The sequence below is a fragment of the Choloepus didactylus genome, chromosome 3 (genome assembly GCF_015220235.1).
Source record: "Choloepus didactylus isolate mChoDid1 chromosome 3, mChoDid1.pri, whole genome shotgun sequence".
NCBI lineage: Eukaryota > Metazoa > Chordata > Mammalia > Pilosa > Megalonychidae > Choloepus > Choloepus didactylus.
In genome coordinates this window covers 163,939,654-163,958,675 of record NC_051309.1, presented here as the reverse complement: position 1 = coordinate 163,958,675, position 19,022 = coordinate 163,939,654, and the positions used below count along the sequence as shown (strand labels likewise).

The following is a 19,022-nucleotide window of genomic DNA, read 5'->3' as shown; positions in this document are numbered from 1 at the left end:
CATTTATTTGTATCCGCTGTCTTTTGTTTTGTTTTGTTTTTTGTTTTTTGTTTTTTGTTAGCCTAGCTAAGGTTCCATCAATTTTGTTGATTTTCTCAAAGCGCCAACTTCTGGTTTTGTTGATTCTATTATTTTTCTGTTCACAGTTTCATTTATTTTTCTCTAATATTTGTTATTTCTTTCTGTTTGCTTTAGGGTTAGTTTGCTGTTCTTTCTCTAGTTCCTCCAGGTGAACAGTTAATTCCTCAAGTTTTGCTGTCTCTTTTCTTTTAATATAGGCATTTAGGGCAATAAATTTACCTCTCAGCACAACCTTTGCTGCATCCCATATGTTTTGATATGTTGTGTTTTCATTGTCATTTGCTTCACGGTATTTACCAATTTCTTCCTTTACCCACTGGTTTTCTAAGAGGGTGTTGTTTATCCTCCATATATTTGTGAATTTTATGACCTTCTGCCTGTTATTTATTTCCGACTTAATTCCATAATGGTCTGAGAAAGTGTTTTGTATAATATCAGTATTTTAAAATTTGTTGAGACTTGCTTTGTGACCCAACCTGTGGTCTATTCTAGGGAATGTTCCATAAACAGTTGAGAAAAATGTGTATCTTGCTGTTGTGGGGTATAGTGTTCTTTAAATGCCTGTCAAGTGTAGTTCATTTATTATACAATTCAGCATCTCCATTTCTTTATTGATCCTCTGTCTAGATGTTCTGTCTATTGATAAGAGTGGTATATTGAAGTCTCCAACTATTATTGTAGAGTTATCTACTTCTCCTTTCAGTGTTCTCAGTGTTTTCCTCATGAATTTTTGGGGCACTCTGGCTTGGTGCATAAATATTTATGATTGTTACATTTTCTTGATTAATTGATCCCTTTTTAATATATAGTGTCCTTCTTTGTCTCTTTTAATTGTTTTACTTTTGAAGTCTAATTTGTCTGATATTAATATAGCTACTCCCTCTTTTTTCTGGTTGCTGCTTGCATGAAATATCTTTTTCCAACCTTTCACTTTCAGCCTATGTTTGTCCTAGTGTCTAAAGTGAGTTTCTTGTAGAGAGCATATAGATGGGTCCTGTTTTTTAATCCATTCTTCCACTCTGTATCTTTTTATTAGGGAGTTAACATTTAGTGTTATTACTGTAAGGGTAGTACTTTTTTCTACCATTTTGTCTTTGCATTTTATGTGTCATATCTTATTTTTTCCTCTCTCTCCTTTTACCCTGCATGATAATCTTCATTTCTACACTCTTCTCCAAACATTTCTCTCCTATCTTTTCCCTTCAGCCTATAGTACTCCCTTTAGTATTTACTGTAGCACTGGTCTCTTATTCACAAACTCTCTCAGTGTCTTTTTGTCTGAAAATATTTTAATCTCTCCGTCATTTTTGAACGACATTTTTGCCGGATATAGAATTCTTTTTTGGGAATTTTTCTCTTTCAGTATCTTAAACATATCATACCACTGTTTTCTTGCCTCCGTGGTTTCTGTGGATAAGTTTGTCCATAGTGTTATGGAGCTTCCCTTGTATGTGATGGATTGCTTTTCTCTTGCTGCTTTCAGTATATTCTTTGTCTTTGACATTGGACAATCTGATCATTAAGTGTCTTGGAGTAGGTCTGTTGGGATCTATTCTGTTTGGGATATGCTTTACTTCTGGAATGTGTAATTTTATGTCTTTCATCAGGTTGGGAAATTTTCAGTGAATATTTCTTGTATTATTCTTTCTGCTCCTTTTCCCCTCTCTTCTCCTTCTTGGATACCCATAACACTTCATGTTGTCACATAGCTCCCTAAGACCCTGCTTGTATTTTTCCATTCTTTTCACCATCTATTCTTTTGTGTGTATGAATTCAAGTGTCTTGTCTTCCAGATCACTGATCCTTTCTTCTGCCTGTTCAAATCTACTGTTTTATTCCTCTGTTGTGCCCTTCATTCCCATAAGTTCTGTGATTTGTTTTTTCAAGTTTACAAACTCTTCTTCATGGTAATCCAGTGTCTTCTTTATATCCTTCATCTCTTTTGCCATATCTTCCCTCATCTCATTGATTTGATTTTTGAATTGATTTAGGAGATCTGTTTCATTATTAATTATTTCTTTCAGTTCCTGTATCTCAGTTGAAGTGTTAATTTGTTCCTTTTGCTGGTCCATATTTTTGTATTTCCTAGTATGGCTTATTATGATAACCTATCTAGGCATCACTCTTTTATCTAGGGTTTCCTTCTTGTTTGGCTTTGTTCTCTCTCCTTTGGTGTTCTGTTCAACTTATTCTAGACCTCTAACTTAGGTTTTATTTAGTTGATCAGAATTTTTCACCCCTGTTTTTCTTTTTCTTGCCCTGCCTCTATGTATCCTTTTTGTGGGAGGGTCTCCTCAGATATGGTCAACCCCAGTCAGGTTTTTCCAGTCCAGAGAGGCCCAGGTCTCAGGAGGAGGATATGGAGTTTCCCTGTGAATGTGGCCCTCCTGTGAGGCCTCTTCACTTGTTGCTTTTCCTTTCCTGTCCAGCAGGTGGTGCTTGCCAGCCTGCAGCTCCCTCACCAGTGTAACAAGGTTTGGTGTCTTTAGTTCTTCTCCTGCTTACTCTGACCCTGGTGGAGGCATGCTGACTGAAGCTGGTTTCTGATTTCCAGCCCCTGGGATCTAAAAGCTCTTTAATGGAGGGCTGCCAATTGAGCTGGACCACACCCCACTCTTCTTGGGGAACTTATATGCCCTTCAGGGAATTGTCTCCCCCACTAGGCTCTCTGCTTTATCTGTCAGACCTATTTCAGCTTTCCATTTACTGGGTTCAGAGGCCAGTTGCAGATATCTGAAAAGAGCTACTTATAATATTTATTTAGAAAAGAAACAAAGAAAAAAAATTAAATAATATTAAAAAAAATTAAAAAATGAAATCCCTTTTTAAAGCCTTTTCCCTGCCTGGAAGTTTTGTCACTGTCAAAATAGAGAATTTAAAATGGGCTTTGGGCTATTATCTGAATAATTACTCTCCAACACCTTTAATTCTGACCTTACCAGGGGCTATTGTAGTGTAAAAAGATGAGGAATCAGAGAGCAAGAAAGGTGGAGGGGCAAAATTTAGGGGAGAAAAAAAGTCCAAACAGCCTTTTTGGATCCAGGGAATAGGTGTCCCCTTGTATGTGCCCCGCCCTCTTCTCAGAGCCCAGCCCTTCTCTAGCACACCCAGCTCTAAAAGTTAATTAATTAATTTGTTAACTAATTTTGCAGTTGAGGCTGGGTTGAGCCCCCTACTTGCTCCCAGTAGTTTGTTGTTTTTCCTTTCAAGGAGCCAGCTGTGAGACAGTCTAAGAGATCTGGGTGGGGAGGGACGCCAGACCCATGGTTGGGGGAACTTACAGATTTTGCTGCAATTTCAGCTTTTCCACATCATCCAGACTTGTGTACAATATGTGACTGGTCACTGCAGACCCTGAAAACACTGATTGATACAGTTGGTGGCTAATTACCAGCTGCCATAGCGGAGAGACTAAATTCCACTCCTCACCACTTTGCCATCTTGCCCTGCCCCCTCCTTGCTGTTTCTTAATCAGTTAAATCTTAAAAAATCCCCAATTAGATCCTGCTTCTGCTCATGTATACACAGAATTAACTTTATTTGCGTTAACCACCAAATTAAATCAGAATGCCCAGCTACAATTGAATTGAGCCTGAGGAAGTTGTGAGAGTGGTGTGTGGCAATTGGACAGTCTTAATAAAAGTATTATTCCTTTAGAGGGCAATGGCCAGGTTTATCAAATATTTATGTTTTGTTTTATTCCGATCAGATCTATTAAATTGGTTGAAATACACTTTGTATAAAAGTTAAATCTAGGAATTATTCTTTGCTTTGCAGTTTCCAGACTTTTCAACAGAAATTAACTTTGGTTTCTTTGTTAACATTTTATAATGAAATTTAAAAAAGCACCTGTAAGCATCATCTTATTTAAGTTATCTTTACTTCATGTCATATGAATCAATGTTGAGGAATTTGGGTGTGTTTTCAACCTGAAGTATAGACCAAAGGGAAATATATCTTTCTTAAAATATTTAAAAGGCAATTATAAGGTAAAAGAGTAGGGAAGGAGGCTGTCATTCACTGTGTTTTTTCTATGGCCCAGACCCTTTCTAAGTGCTTTAATTTAATCCTCAGAATAGTCCTATGAAGTATTAATTTTACAGATGAGGACACTGACCTATAGGGAGTTTTAGAAACCTGCCCAAGGTCACACATTAAGTGACAGAGCCTGAGTTCCTAGCCCTTACTGTTCCCCAAAGCATTCCAGTATAACTACCTAGCAGGGTAGCTGTCATCAAAGACCTTGCTGAATAGTGGCAGAGCTGGGATTCAGTTTCAAAATGGATTGTTTGTGGGGGGCTGGTGACGATGTGCTTTCTGCAGGTGTAGAAGCCTTTTCTTAAAAAAAAAAAAATGCTAAGGGAAGTTGTTGAGAGAATGATGGCTAAGATAGCTTGAACAGTTAGCAGGATTTCCTTTAGATATACAGAAAGGCTGTGGCCTTGGATGGCCAGGCATTTCTGCTGAGAGCAAGAAAGGAGATGGGTTTCAGGATGAGGAGAGTGGAGGAATTTTTTATATGTTGAGGGAAATTTAATAGGTAAGTAATACATAAATAGAAGTCTTGGATGAAAATATATAGCATGAATTACCATTATATAGTGGAATCACTTGGGAGAGCTCTAGATTCTTTTCTGTAGTGTTTTGCAGGAATGCAGGAAAGTATATCTTAGGTGCTTTACATAATCTTAAGTATTAAAACAATCCTGTTAAAAAAATACGGTGGTATTCCTGTTTTCTATTTCATGCTGGTACAGGTTGTTTAAAGCATGGTTTAAGGAGAAGATTATAGGTATAGAATTCTGTGTGGTAAACAAAATAATTATAAACTTGAACAAGTATTTGTAATTTATAATTAAAGGATAAATATCACTATATATAAAAAGTAATTATAAATCATAAACAAACAGATTACAATAAAATGTTTAAAAGTTCACAATAGACATTTATATTTCCTTATTTGTGAACTGGCTGATAAACTGTAAAAAAATACATTTACTATCACTAGTAATCAAAGAAGTGTAAATAGTTTATTCTTTCTTGAAGGCAATTTGGCAATTTGTATCAACATTTAAAGTGTGTGTATTTATACTTAGGAAGTTACCTCAAGAAAGTTGAGTACACATAGACTTCTGTAAAGCATATACAGAACACTGGTATGGTAAAGAATTGGAATCAAATCAAATGTTTATCACTAGAAGAATAGTTATCTTGTGTTACGTCTGTATACTGAAATTCTTATTCCTTGGATTTTTTTATTTTTGTAATTGAGATAATAATAATATCTCCCTCCCAGGGTTGTTATGAGGATTAAGTGACTTAGGTGATGTAAAATACTACAAGATTACCTGGCACTTAGTAAGTGTTCAATGAGTGTTAGCTACAATAGTTTTTTTTTTTTTTAAGGTTTTTATTATTACAATAATAAAAGTCCAGTAAATGTCATAAAACAAGTGTAGATTTTAATGAAAAACTTTCTGTAACCAAAACCTGCAAAGTGGAATCCTAGGCAGCCATCCCAGAAACTCTCTTTGGAACTGTTTCAGTTTGCTAAAGCTGCCGCAATGCAATATACCAGAAATGGGTTGGTTTTTACAACAGGGATTTATTAGCTTACAATTTACAGTTCTTAGGCAATGACAGTGTCCAAATTAAGGCATCAACAGGATGATAGCTGGACTCTGAAGACAGACTACTGGCATCTGGGACAGCTCTGTCACATGGGAAGGCACATGGCTAGCATCTCCTCGTCCTTCTCTCCTGGGTCCTGTTGCTTTCAGCTCTGGTTCCATTGGCTTCCTCTTAGAGCTTCTGTGGGTTCTCTCTTAGCATCTCCAGGGCTTTTCTCTCTTAAACTCTCTCTCTGCTTTTTCTGTCCTTTATCCTTTCATAAAGTACTCTAGTAAAAGGCTTAAGACCCACTTGGAATGGGATGGGTCACATCTCAAATTGAAATAACCTAATCAAAATGTCCTACCCACTATCTGCACCCACAGGAATTGTTTAAAATAACATGGCCTTTTTCTGGGGCGTATAACAGCTTCGAAGCAGCACTGACATTCTTCCCAAACCCCTTACTTCTCCTTTTAAGAGTAACTGCTGTTTTGACTTTTGTGGTAATCAGTGCCTTATTTTCCTTGTAGTATTATCACCCAAAGCATGCATTCCACATTATGGATTAGATTGATTTTATTTTACTTTTTAATTCATGCATCTTTTGCTCTTTAGTGCCTATTGACTTTCTATAACATTTTTCTCTGTCCTCTATATATTTCCTGCAAATTGATAATTTAAGCTGCATTGTCAATAACAGTAGCCACTAGCTGCATGGTATTGGAGCCATCCAACAGCAGAGTTCAAGAGGCAGAAGAAAACACTCAGGAACCGGAGAACAAGACACCTGAAATCCTACACACAAAAGAACAGATAGGAAAAAGAATGGAAAAATATGAGCAACATCTCCAAGAATTGAATGACAGCTTGAAGCACATGAATGTATGTGTCATGGGAGTCCCAGAAGGAGAAGAGAAGGGAAAAGGGACAGAAGCAATAACAAAGGAAATAATAAATGACTATTTCCCATCTCTTATGAAAGACATAAATTTATAGATCCAAGAAGCACAGCATACCCCAAACAGACTAGATCCTATGCCAAGACACTTAATAATCAGGTTATCAAACATCAAAACAGAGAGAGAATCCTGAAAGCAGTAAGGGAAAAGTGATCCATCACATACAAAGGAAGCTTGATAAGACTTACTGCGGATTTCTCAGTAGAAACCATGGAGGCAAGAAGGAAGTGGTGTGATATATTTAAGGTACTGAAAGAGAAAAACCACAAACCAAGAATCCTAAATCTGGCAAAACTGTCTTTCATATTTGAGGGAGAATTTAAAATATTCTCTGACGAACAATGAGAGAGTTTGTGAACAAGATACCTGGGCTACAGGAAATACTAAAGGGAGCACTACAGACAGATAGGAAAAGACAGGAGCGAGAGGTTTGGAACACAATTTTGGGTGATGGTAGCACAGTAATATAAGTACACTGAACAAAGATGACTGTGACTATGGTTGAAAAAGGAAGGTTAGGAACGTGAGACATCAGAAGGAAAGAGGAAAGATAAAGATTGGGACTATATAACTCAGTGAAACCTAGAATGCTCAACAATTGTGATAAAATGTACAGATATGTTTTTACATGAGGGAGAACAAATGAATGTCAACCTTGCAAAGTGTTAAAAATAGGGTGGTATTGGGAAAAAATACAATCAATGCAAACTAGAGACTATAGATAACAGAAACATTGTTTTATGCTTTCTTTAATATAACAAAGGCTATATACCAAAGCTAAATGCGTATAAGAGGGGGGGATATAAGGGAGGATTATGTGACTCTTGGCATTGGTAATGTTATCTGACTTTTTTATTGTACTTTAGTTTAATTCTGTCTTTCCTTCTGCTGCTTTTTAGCTGTCATTTTTTTTCCATCTTTTTCTTTTTCTTTTGTCTCTCTACCTTCTTTAACTCTTCCTCCTGCTTTGAGAAAAAATGGAGATGTCCTTTTATAGATAGTGGTCATGATGGTGAATGCATAAATACTTGATTATACAGGGAACCAACGATTGTTTATTTAGGATGGAATGTATGGTTGAACAAAACCATCTTAAAAAACAAACACACAAACAAACAAAATGGGTTGATGAAGAAACCTTGAGGGTACTATATGGAGTGAAATAAGTCAGACACAAAAGGACAAATATTGTAGGGTCTCACTGATATGAAATAATTATAATATATAAACTCATAGATATGGGATATAAGTTACCAGGATATAGAATGAGGCTAAACAGTGGGGAGCAGTTGCTTATTGTGAACAGAATGTTTAACTCGGTTGAACTTAACTGTTTGGAGATGGACAGAAATGACAGTAGCACATTGTTGTGAGAATAACTAACAGTGCTGACTGGTGTGTGAAGGTGTGGAAAGGGGAAGCTTAGAGTCATGTAGGTCACCAGAAGGAAAGTTGGAGGCTAAAAGATGGGAATGTATAGAACAGTGAATCTTCTAGTGGACAATGTCCATGATTAACTGTACAAATATTAGAAATCTCTTTCATGAACTAGAACAAATGTATCACACTGTAACTAGAAGTTAATAATAGAGGTGAATATAGGGAAAAAATATACCTATTGCAAACTATGTACTACAGTTAGTAGTATTTTAAGATTTTTTCATCAACAGTAACTAATGTACTATACCAATACTCTGAGTCAATAATGGAGGGGGTGGTGATTAGGCATATGGGAGGATTTGAGTTTTCTTTTTTGTTTTCATTTCTTTTCTGGAATAATAGATGCACAGCTGTATGATGGTACCATGGGAAATTGATTGTGCGCTTTGGTGATTGTATGGTGTGTGAACAATGTCCATAAAATTGTATTAAAAAAAATCAACACCTCAGTTGGATGTAAACATGATGGTTGATTTCTGAAATCATTTCGATTCCTTTGGTCTGTATATCTGTCTTTGTGCGAGTACTATGCTGTTTTGATTACTGTGGCTGTTATAACCTTTAAAGTCAGGAAGTTAAAATCCCCTAACATTGTTCTTTTTTTAAAGATGGCTTTCACTATTTGAGGCCCTTTATCCTTCCATTTAAATTTGATGATTGGCTTTTCCATTTCTGCAAAGAGTGCTGTTGGAATTTTGATAGGGATTGCATTGAATCTGTAATCACTTTGGATAGAATTGACATCCTAACAATATTTCACCTTGTTTTCTGTAAATAAGGAATATCCTTCCATTTATTTAGCTCTTCCTTGGTTTCTTTTAGCAGTGTTTTGTAGTTTTCTGTGTACAAGTCTTACATTCTTGGTTAGATTTATTCCAAGATATTTGATTCTTTTATTTGCTGCTCTAAATGGAATTTTTTAAAATTTCTTCTTCATATTGTTCATTACCAGTGTATAGAAACACTACCGTTTTTCATGTAGATCTTGTACCCTCCCACTTTTCTAAGTTTGTTTATTAGTTCCAGTAGCTTTTTTTGTGAATATTCCACTATTTTCTGTATATAATATCATGTCATCTGCAAATAAGGAACATTTTACTTTTTCCTTTCCAGTTTGGATGCCTTATACGGTAGGACCTTGTTTTACACAACTAATAAGGCCCTTTGTGTTAGTTGAAAATTGTACATAATAGTGAACCCTGTTATTTACTAAGTAGTTATAAGAACATGTATATCACACATTATTTTAATGCAATTTCATTGAGATGTATTCACACAGCGTAGAAACCATCCGAAGTATATGATCATTGGTTCACAGTATTATCACATGGTTGTGCATACTGCCCCATGATTAAATTTAGAACATTTTCATTGTAACAGAAAGAAATAAAAATGAAAAAGAAAACCATCTTCCTTCCATACTCCTTATCCCCCTGTATTATTGACCCATAGTATTGGTGTGGTACATTTATTACTGTTGATGAAAGGGTATTAAAATGTTGTTGAGTATAGTCCATAGTTTGCAACAGGTATATTTTTTCTGATATACTGCTCTATTATTAACTCCTTATAATATTGTCATACATCTGCTCTGGTTCATGAGTGAACATTTTTATATTTGTACAGTTAATCACAGGCAGGGTCCACCACAAGATTCACTGCGTTATACATTCCCATGTTTTAACCTCCAACTTTCCTTCTGGTGACATAAGTGTCTCTAAACTTTCCCTTTCCACCACACACAAACACCATTGAGCATTGTTAATTATTCTCACAATAATGTGTTACTGTCACCTCTGTCTATTTCCAAACATTTAAGTTCACCCTAGTTAAACATTCTGTACATGTTAAGCAACTGTTCTCCATTCTGTAGCCTCATTCTATATCCTGGTGATCTATATTCTATATTTTATGTCTGTGACTTTACATATTATAATTAGTTCATATCACTGAGCTCATATATTTGTCCTTTTGTGTGTGCCTTATTTCACTCAACATATCTTCAAGGTTCATCCTTGTTGTCGCATGCTTCAGGACTTCATTCTTTCTTATTGCTGAATAATGTTCCATTGTATGTTATGCCACATTTTGTTTATCCATTCATCTGTTGAAGGACACTGGGTTGTTTACATCTTTTGGCAGTGGTGAATAATGCCGCCCTGAACATCTGTGTCTGCTCGGGTCCCTGCTTTCAGATATTCTGGGTATATCCTGAGTAACAGAACTGCCAAATCATCCTCCGCAATGACTGTATTATTTTACATTCCCACCAGCAGTGAATAAATGTTCCAGTTTCTCTACATCCTCTCTAACACTTGTACTTGCCTGTTTGTTTAATAGTTGCCATTCTGGTAGGTGTGAGGTATCTCCTGGTATTCATTTGCATTTCCCTAATAGCTAGTGAAGCTGAGCATCTTTTCATGAGCCTCTTAGCCATCTCTGTTTCCTCTTCTGAGAAATGTCTATTTATGTCCTTTGCTCATTTTATAATTGGGTTGTTTGTTTTTTGCTGTTGAGCTGTAGGATTTCTTTAAATATACTAGATAGCAAACCTTTATCAGATATATGGTTTCCAAATATTTTCTCCTTTTTATTCAGTTACGTTTTCACCCTTTTGACAAAGTCCTTTGAAGCACTGACATTCAATTTTGAGGAGTTCTCATTTATTTTTTCTTTCATTGACTATGCTTTGGGTGTAAAAATCTAAGAAACTACTGCCTATCACTAGATCTTCAAGATGTTTCCCTGCATTTTCTTCTGGGAGCTTTATGGTACTGCTTCTTGTACTTAAGCCATTGATCCATTTTGAGTTAATTCTTGAATAGGGTGTGTATCACACATTTTTACATATATAAAGCAAATAAGAACTCAAGTAACAATAAATAAACAAAATTAATCATAGAAATAAATTTTTAAAATTTTAATTATTTTTTTCTTGTACTTGTGAGCATGCACCCCAGTAGCCTGCCCTGCCTCAAGGTCCCTCCTCCCTGTCCCCTAGAGGAAAAAAATAGGCAGTAGCCAGTCAGAGGTCAGGAAGGTGCTTGACATTGGTGAGCTGCTGGGCAGTGTTGCTTGGAGACCATGGGTGGGTCAGTGTTCTTCCCCCTCCCACTGTGCGCCCACCCTGCTGCTGCCATGCTTCCTGGCTCTATTTAGGGCATGCATAATAGCGACCCCCATTATTTCATAAGTATTTCCTATACGAACAAACCTACAATGCTTTTTTAAATAAATGGGGCAAATAAATACTCCAGTAATGATAAGTAAATAAAATTAATCATAGAAATCCTTTTTAAAAATTTTAATTTCCTCTCTCTCTGCTTTAATTTTTTCAGTTGCCAGTTGGGTATACCTGAATTCATGTGTGTGAGTTTGCATAAAATGAGGTCCTACTGCCTTTTTTTCTCTTGCCTAATTGCTCTGGTGAGAATTTCCAGTACAATAAAATCTGAATAAAAGTGTTGACAGTGGGCACCTTTGTCTTGTTCTGATCTTACAGGGAGAGTGTTCAGTCTTTCCTCCTTAAGTAAGAGGTTAGCTGCGGGTTTTTCATATATGCATTTTATCATGTTGAGAAAGCTTCCTTTTATTCCGAGTGTTCTAAGTGTTTTTTAAAGACGGTGTGCTGGATTTTGTCAAATGCCTTTTCTGCATCACTTGAGATGCTCATTCATTTTTTCCTTTGTTCTGCTAATGTGGTGTGTTACATTTATTGATTTTTCTCATGCTGAACCACCCTGCATAGGATAGATCCCACTTGATTATGGTATATAATTCTTTTGATGTGTTTTTGGATTTGGTTTCCCAGTATTTTGTTGAGGATTTTTACATGTGTGTTCATAGGGGCTTTTGGTTCATAGTTTCTTTTTCTTGTGGTTTCTTCATTTGACTTTCATATGCGAGTAATGCTGGCCTGATAGAAAGAATTAGGGAGTGTTTTTTCCTCTTCAATTTCTTGGAAGATTTTGAGCAGGATAGGTGTTAATTCTTCCTGGACTGTATTTTAGTTTCCTATTCTGCTCAAAGCAAATACCATGAAATGGGTTGGGTTAAACAATTGGAGTTCATTAGTTTTTGGTTTTGAGGCCGGGAAAATGTCCAAATCAAGGCATCATCAAGGTGTTGCTTTCTCCCTAAAGATTCTGGTTTGGGGGCTGACTCCTGAGGACCCTTGGTCCTTAGCTTGCCACATGGCAAGGCATATAGTGACTTCTCCTGGTCTCTCCCTTCTCTTCTGGGTTTTGTTGATTACAGCTTCTGGCTGCTCAGTGTCTTTCTCTCTTTGTCTGAATTCTTTCCCTTCATTAGGTACTCCAATAATTGGATAATGGTCCATCCTCCTTGAGGTGGGAAATACCTTAACTGAAGTTACCTTGTCAAAAACTCCACCTTACAATGGGTTCGCGCCAGTGTAATGGATTAAATTTAAGAATATGTTTTTCTGGGGTACATACAGCTTCGAGCACCCCAGACACTTTGGTAAAATTTATCTGTGACGTCATCTGCTCCTGGACTTTTCTTTGTTGGGATGTTTTTGATTACTGATTCAACCTCTTTAGTAGATATTGGTTCTTGAGTTAGTGTAGGTAGTTTGGGTATTTCTAGGGATTTGTCCATTTCTTCTAGGTTATCTAATTTTGTTTATGTTCAGCTGTTCATAGGATCTTCTTATAGTCCTTTTTATTTGTATGTGGATGCTTCTTATAGTCCTTTTTGTTTCTGTGTGGACAGTATTAATGTTCCCCTTTCATTTCTGATTTTAGTTATTTGTATCCTCTCTCTTTTTTTCTTCGTCAGTGTAGCTAAAGGTTTGTCGAGTTTATTGATATTTTCAAAGAAACAACTTTTGGTTTTGTTTAGTCCATTCCTTTTTTGTTCTCAGTTTCATTTATCTCCATTCTAATCTTTATTATTACCTTCCTTCTGCTCACCTTGGGTTTAGTTTGTTCCTCTTTTTCTAGTTCTTCTTGTTTTGAGGTTAGGTCTCTGTTTTGAAGTCTTTCTTCTTTTTTTAATGTAAATAATTAGAGCTGTAAATTTCCCTCTCTTACCATATTTGCTGTATCCCATAAGGTTTGGTATGTTGTATTTTCATTTTCATTACCTTGAGATACTTTCGAATTTCCCTCATAATTTCTTCTTTGACCTATTGCTTGTTGAGTACTTTGTTGCTTAATTTTTATGTATTTTGTGAATTTTCCATTTTCCCTCTGGTATTGATTTCTATTTTTATTCCATTTTGGTTGGAGAAGATACATTGTATGATTTCAATATTTTTGAATTTATTGAAACTTAATTTGTTATCTAACAAGTGTTCTATCCTGGAAAACAATTCCTGTGCACTAGAGAGAATACGTATACTGCTGCTTTGGTGTTGGCTGATTTTGAGTATTGTTCAAGTCTTTTATTTCCTAATTGATCTTCTGTCTAGATGTTCTATCTATTATTGAGTGGTGCATTGAAATCTCATACTATTAATGTAGAACAGTTTATTCTCCCTTCATTTCTGTTAATATTTGCTTCATATTTTTTGGCTTCTGCTGTTAGGTACATATATATTTATAATTGCTATGTCTTGTAGAGTTGACCCTTTATTAGTATGCAGTAACATTCTTTGTGCCTCACAAACAGTTCTGGATTTAATGTCTCTTTTATCTGGTATTACTAGTACTCCAGCTCTCTTTTTTTTTTAATACTTGCATGATGTATTTTTTTCCATCTTTTCTCTTTCACTCTACTTATGTCCTTGAATTTAAGATGAGTCTCTTGTAGCCAGCTGATAGTTGGGTCATGCTTTTTCATCCATTTTGCCATTTTCTATCTTTTGACTGGAGTGTTTAGTCCATTCACATTTAAATTAACTATTGACAATGCAGGCTTTTCTTTTGCCATTTTGTTATTTTGCCTTTGTAAGTTTTTTATCTTTTTTGACTTTCAGTTTTTCCATTAATGGACATTTTCATATTTATTTGTTTTTTATTGTAATATTATGAGTTCCTTGTCATTTCTTTCTGAATATATTTTTCATATATTTTCTTTGTGGTTACTTTGGGATTAAAATTTAACGTCCTAAAACCATATCAGTCATTTATATATACACTCTTCCTCTACCCATCTGTCCCCCCACCTTTTTTTGTACTTTTTAGAAATTGTGTCTGTGTACATTGAATGTTGAAGGCCATCAATGTCATTACTTTTTATGCATTTGTATTTTAACAGCTTCATTGGTATTAACTGGTATAAAGATACACTTTTCACCTAAATACTTTTATCTAAAAACAGAAAATTGCTAAAAGAGTTTTTTTTCTTTTATAGGTATTAGATCATCTAATGCAAAATTACCCTTGGTTCCAACAATTGGTGCAGTTCCAGAAGACCCAGTTTCAAATATGAGGTATTCAAGTTACTAATTTGTTTATTTGTGATTTATTCCTTTTGATGACCCTTTAACTATCTAGCAACATTTTTTTCTCTCTTTCACCTTCCCTTCCTCCCTCTCTCCCATCCTCTTTTCTCTCTCTCTCTTCTCTCTCTGTCTTCATTTTCTCTGTCTTCCCCGACTCTGTCTCCCCCTCCCTCCCTCTTTCTTTTACTCTTTGTCTCTTTCTTTCCTTCAAAATACATGACATTTGAGGCTTGAGAATATCTTAGAAGTTCAATTTATTTTTAAAGATGATGAGATGTAAAAGATTCATAAGACTTGACCTAAATAGTGGCTATTTATAAATGCTGTGAGCATAAAAGTTATTAAATTTACACATGCAGTTATTAGCCGTTCTGTCAAATGATTGTGAATTGAAAATTGGTCATTTAGAGTTCCTCTTCCACAGTTGTATCATAGGAATAAGTGATGACCAATCAACCAAAGCCTCAGCAAATCTGAATTGTAGATAGATAATTAGTGTCATATACTTTAATTGGGAATATCTATTTCAAGTATTAATTTTAGATACTTTGAATTCTACCCAGACAGAGAGATAGTTAATAACCATAGGAATTTCCTGTGGTTTATTAACTGGTATTTTTAACAGCAGCTGTTTACTTGGTAGTATGAATAGTAGGAACTCCAGGGAGATAAATAATGCTGTTTATAAGTTAAAAACTAAAGCTGTTGCTACCTCTGAATCTTATGAAATTCAGAGAGCTTATTTTTAAATTATTGAATATATGTGTATGTGTATATGTATGTGAACGTATATATATATATATATGCATCAATATATATCCATATAATTACACATATTAATACGTAAAATGGATTATTTCTCAGAAATGAGCCTGTACAGCTTGTCTTTTCAAGTGAAAAATTTTTCAGATTGCTTTAGTAAGAAATTGTTACAGAATAGATAAAATTCATTGATAGAGATTATAAACTGATTCAGTGTATAAACATTTATTAAGTCTATACTGTATACTGTAGTTGATAACTTAGAGATGAAAAAGATATAGTTCTTGAATTCATGGTGTTGATGTTTATTGGTGAGTAGTCAAATTTGGTAAGGATTATAGGGTTTGTTTTGGTTACATTGGATACTAGTTAAAAGCTTGTGTTCTTAATCAGCCAGTTAAGACTTCCAGTAAGAACTGATGCTTGGAGTTGTTAACACCAGGTTGTTGGCCTGGGCTGTGGGTTGTAAGATAGAGCAGGTTAAAGAAGGATATTCCAGGCTGGAGGAACGGTATGCATAGCACTAAATGAGCCTTTAGGTAATTTTAAATTTTTCATATTATTTTACATTTCTGTGGAAATTCAGGCTTCATTTCATAAACTAGGAAATTGATAAATTATGTTGAATAGCTTGTAATTTACCACTTTTCAATTAGTATTACTGAAAGGCTTGAACATGCTTTGGAAAAGGCAGCTCCTCTTCTGCGAGAGATTTTTGTGGATTTTGCACCTTTTCTTTCTCGTACACTTTTGGGTAGCCATGGACAAGAGCTACTCATAGAAGGAACAAGTAAGTGATTTTTCTTTATTTTATTATATATATTTAAACTTCCAAGTTAAAAAATTAAATTGATAATAAGAGATGCATGGAGTTTTATTATTTAAATATTTTACTTTGAGTAGGCATCTGATAATCTGTATTTTTGAGGAATATATTACATGTTTGTTATATTCTAATCTGCTCAAGATCTTCATCAGTGCTTTGGATGAGGCAGAAAATTACTGTGTTGACCCAGAGAAATAAGGTTTTTAAAAGCACATTAGAATTAACTATGAGACTAGAGAATTGGAGGAACTAGTGTCACAATAATTAGTGAGGCACTTATGTAGGTTTGCACTTAAGATCCTTATAAACAACATGTATTACCACAAAATAGGAAAATGAGTAATGCATTATTAGTCTCTATTAGCAGAATTATATTTGATGAATAAGTAGAGATTATAGTAATATTGTTTTCTATTCTGTTTACATCATACATAGATTACCAGGCCTTTTCTAGGTAGTTATTTGAGATTGTCTCAAACCAGATAGCATGCAGAAGAAGGTTGCTGGGGATATTGGAAATTGTGCTATTTAAAGAATGGATGAGGAATTTTGCTTTTTTTAAGCATGGTATACTTGCCACGCACCCCATGTGTTCAAATATTAGAAATTTAGAAAGTTGACTCATGCAAATGGAAATGGGCTTACCCTGAATTGGTATATACAGTAGATTTAAGCTTATTAAGTGTGAATTTTCAAATTTTAGAGTTGTTTAAGAGCTTAAGAGATTGACTTAAAAAATACCAGTACTACAATACTGCAAAGTTTTAAGAAGAAACTAGATGACTTTTATCAGAGACAATGTAGAACTGGGTTTTTGCATTCAAAAATGTTCTGACAGCATAGAAACAGAAAGCATATTGGTAGTTGCTGGGTCTGGGGGGAGGGGAAAATGGGGATGATAAGGACTAAAATAATAAGAAAACGAAAATAATGGAATTGCCCATAGGGTGATGGTACAATAGAATTCAAATAAGTACTGCTGGCTCACCATCTTTTTTTTTAAATTGCTTTCCCCAAAGTATTGCGTTATATTTTAAGAGGGAGTAAATTTGCATTTTCAATGTGGCAAAAACTTGTGTTTGGAACAGTGAAAATACCTTAGATATGACAATCGTTATCAGCCCTCCAATGGGCCAGAGTACATATAAACAATATTATAGCATATCATTAGTATTAAATTTTCATTAAGGGGTGTGATTAAGAAAAGAGAGTCTGAAATGTCTCATTAGTGGGGATGTTAATGAAAAAAAGGTTGCGAAATACTGGTATATAAGAAGCCTATGGATACCATCCTTGTAGTTTTATTTTTATTCTTACTGAACACAGTTGAGAATTTAGAATTTTTCATTTTCTGCCCTTAATTTCAAAGAGAATAAAATTGACGGAGGAATACATTTTACAGCTTTTAGACAATCTGAAGATGAATTTAAAAAGGGGGAGTAGCAGTCTTTCATTTCTAGCAAATTGAAGAATCAATGAATAATATCTTTCTATATTATTCTATATGATATATATTATTCTACATAATATATTTCTATATCATTCTATAATGATAACTATCATTTTTATCAAACTGTAGAATCAGTTAGTGAATAATGTATTTCTAAGGACAGAAAGAAAATTGGTTTTCTCAGTAGGTCATTCAAAAGGGAGAATTTCATCATGCGAAATTTTCATAATGGACAATTTTGCAAACAAACCTGGGCTATCCCATTTTGCTAAAAATCATGTGACAGTTTTCTTCGATCTTTCATAATGTTTATGCACCACAATTTATTTGTTTCACTTTGTAAGTGTGTAAATATTGAAGGTATGTGTATACAAAGATGATTGAAAGGGAAAAGTTCAGGTAGAAATGAAAGAAATCAGTAGATTGGTCATCTTAAATGATGCTAATAAATCTAATGAGGAAAATGTTTTTAATTCTGTATAAAGAAGATAGGTATCCTTCCTGCCACAAAATTGTAAGTCACCAATGTTTTCCAAAGTGTGTTGTTTGATGAAGTGAGGTCAAGAAAAGAACCAGAATTAATGATAAGCTAAGACCTATTAGAAATGTATGTGAAATGTGGAACTAGTATTTACAAGATGGATATATTCTAGATTCATAATGGGTAGTTAGTTGCATCCAAAGGACATTGTCCATTTGGAGTATATGTATACCTTCAACTCCAGAAAATATGAAATACAAATTTGCATTTACTATGCTTAAATTTTTATTAAAATTTCTGATGTTTTTTTGCCACCATCCTTTTATTTTGTAAATTATTTTTAAAATAATGAGAACATTAAAAGAAAATGTTCTAAGATTCCAGCTGGTAAATGATCATGGCTATTTTTCTTGATATACTGAGGGTTAAGATGAATCAATGAGTTTAGATGGTGTTAGTTTAATCTTTAGTAAATCATTTAATTTTTCTGATTCTACTATGAATTAGGGAAAAGAATGGATACTATGGATGGGATAAATATCATGTAAAGTGACATTTGGGCCAGTTTCTCCTGAAGAAATTGGAGTGGTGTTTTGGTAATGAAACTTCTTAATTTGACATGTGTTTAGTTTATAAGACTCTTGGCTTGGTATCTTGAATTTGTCTCTTTGGAAGAAACTAAAATTCCATATCTGTGAAAAATGGACCAAAAAATAAAACCAAGAAAAATGAACTCAACTGTTTCTCTGAGAGACTTTTAGAGGTGTCAGCTTATAAACTCATTTAGATCTATGAGTCTGAAAAACCTTCTCCTCTTTCTGCTGATTGGGGCAATACTAGATGTGAGTATGTAAAAATGAAAATTGTTGCTTCTGGTAACAACTTACATCCTTACCCCAATTGTTCCAGGGCCTTAACTGTAAATCTAAAGACAGATTTCCTGGATTATAATTAATTGTATGGTTCTTCATACATGTGACCAGTGTTACCCAAAGGCAGAA

At 34.6% G+C, this 19,022-nt stretch overlaps 1 protein-coding gene across 3 annotated transcripts in view; it reads left to right on the top strand.

The window, feature by feature from the left end:
* LRBA (LPS responsive beige-like anchor protein) overlaps positions 1–19,022 on the top strand; it is a 1,009,660-nt gene that overhangs the window by 309,720 nt on the left and 680,918 nt on the right. For all 3 annotated transcript variants that reach the window (XM_037830797.1, XM_037830798.1, XM_037830799.1), the window contains 2 exons: positions 14,412–14,490; positions 15,921–16,054. In XM_037830797.1, the coding sequence (XP_037686725.1) occupies positions 14,412–14,490; positions 15,921–16,054 (213 nt within the window). The remainder of the gene's footprint in view (positions 1–14,411; positions 14,491–15,920; positions 16,055–19,022) is intronic.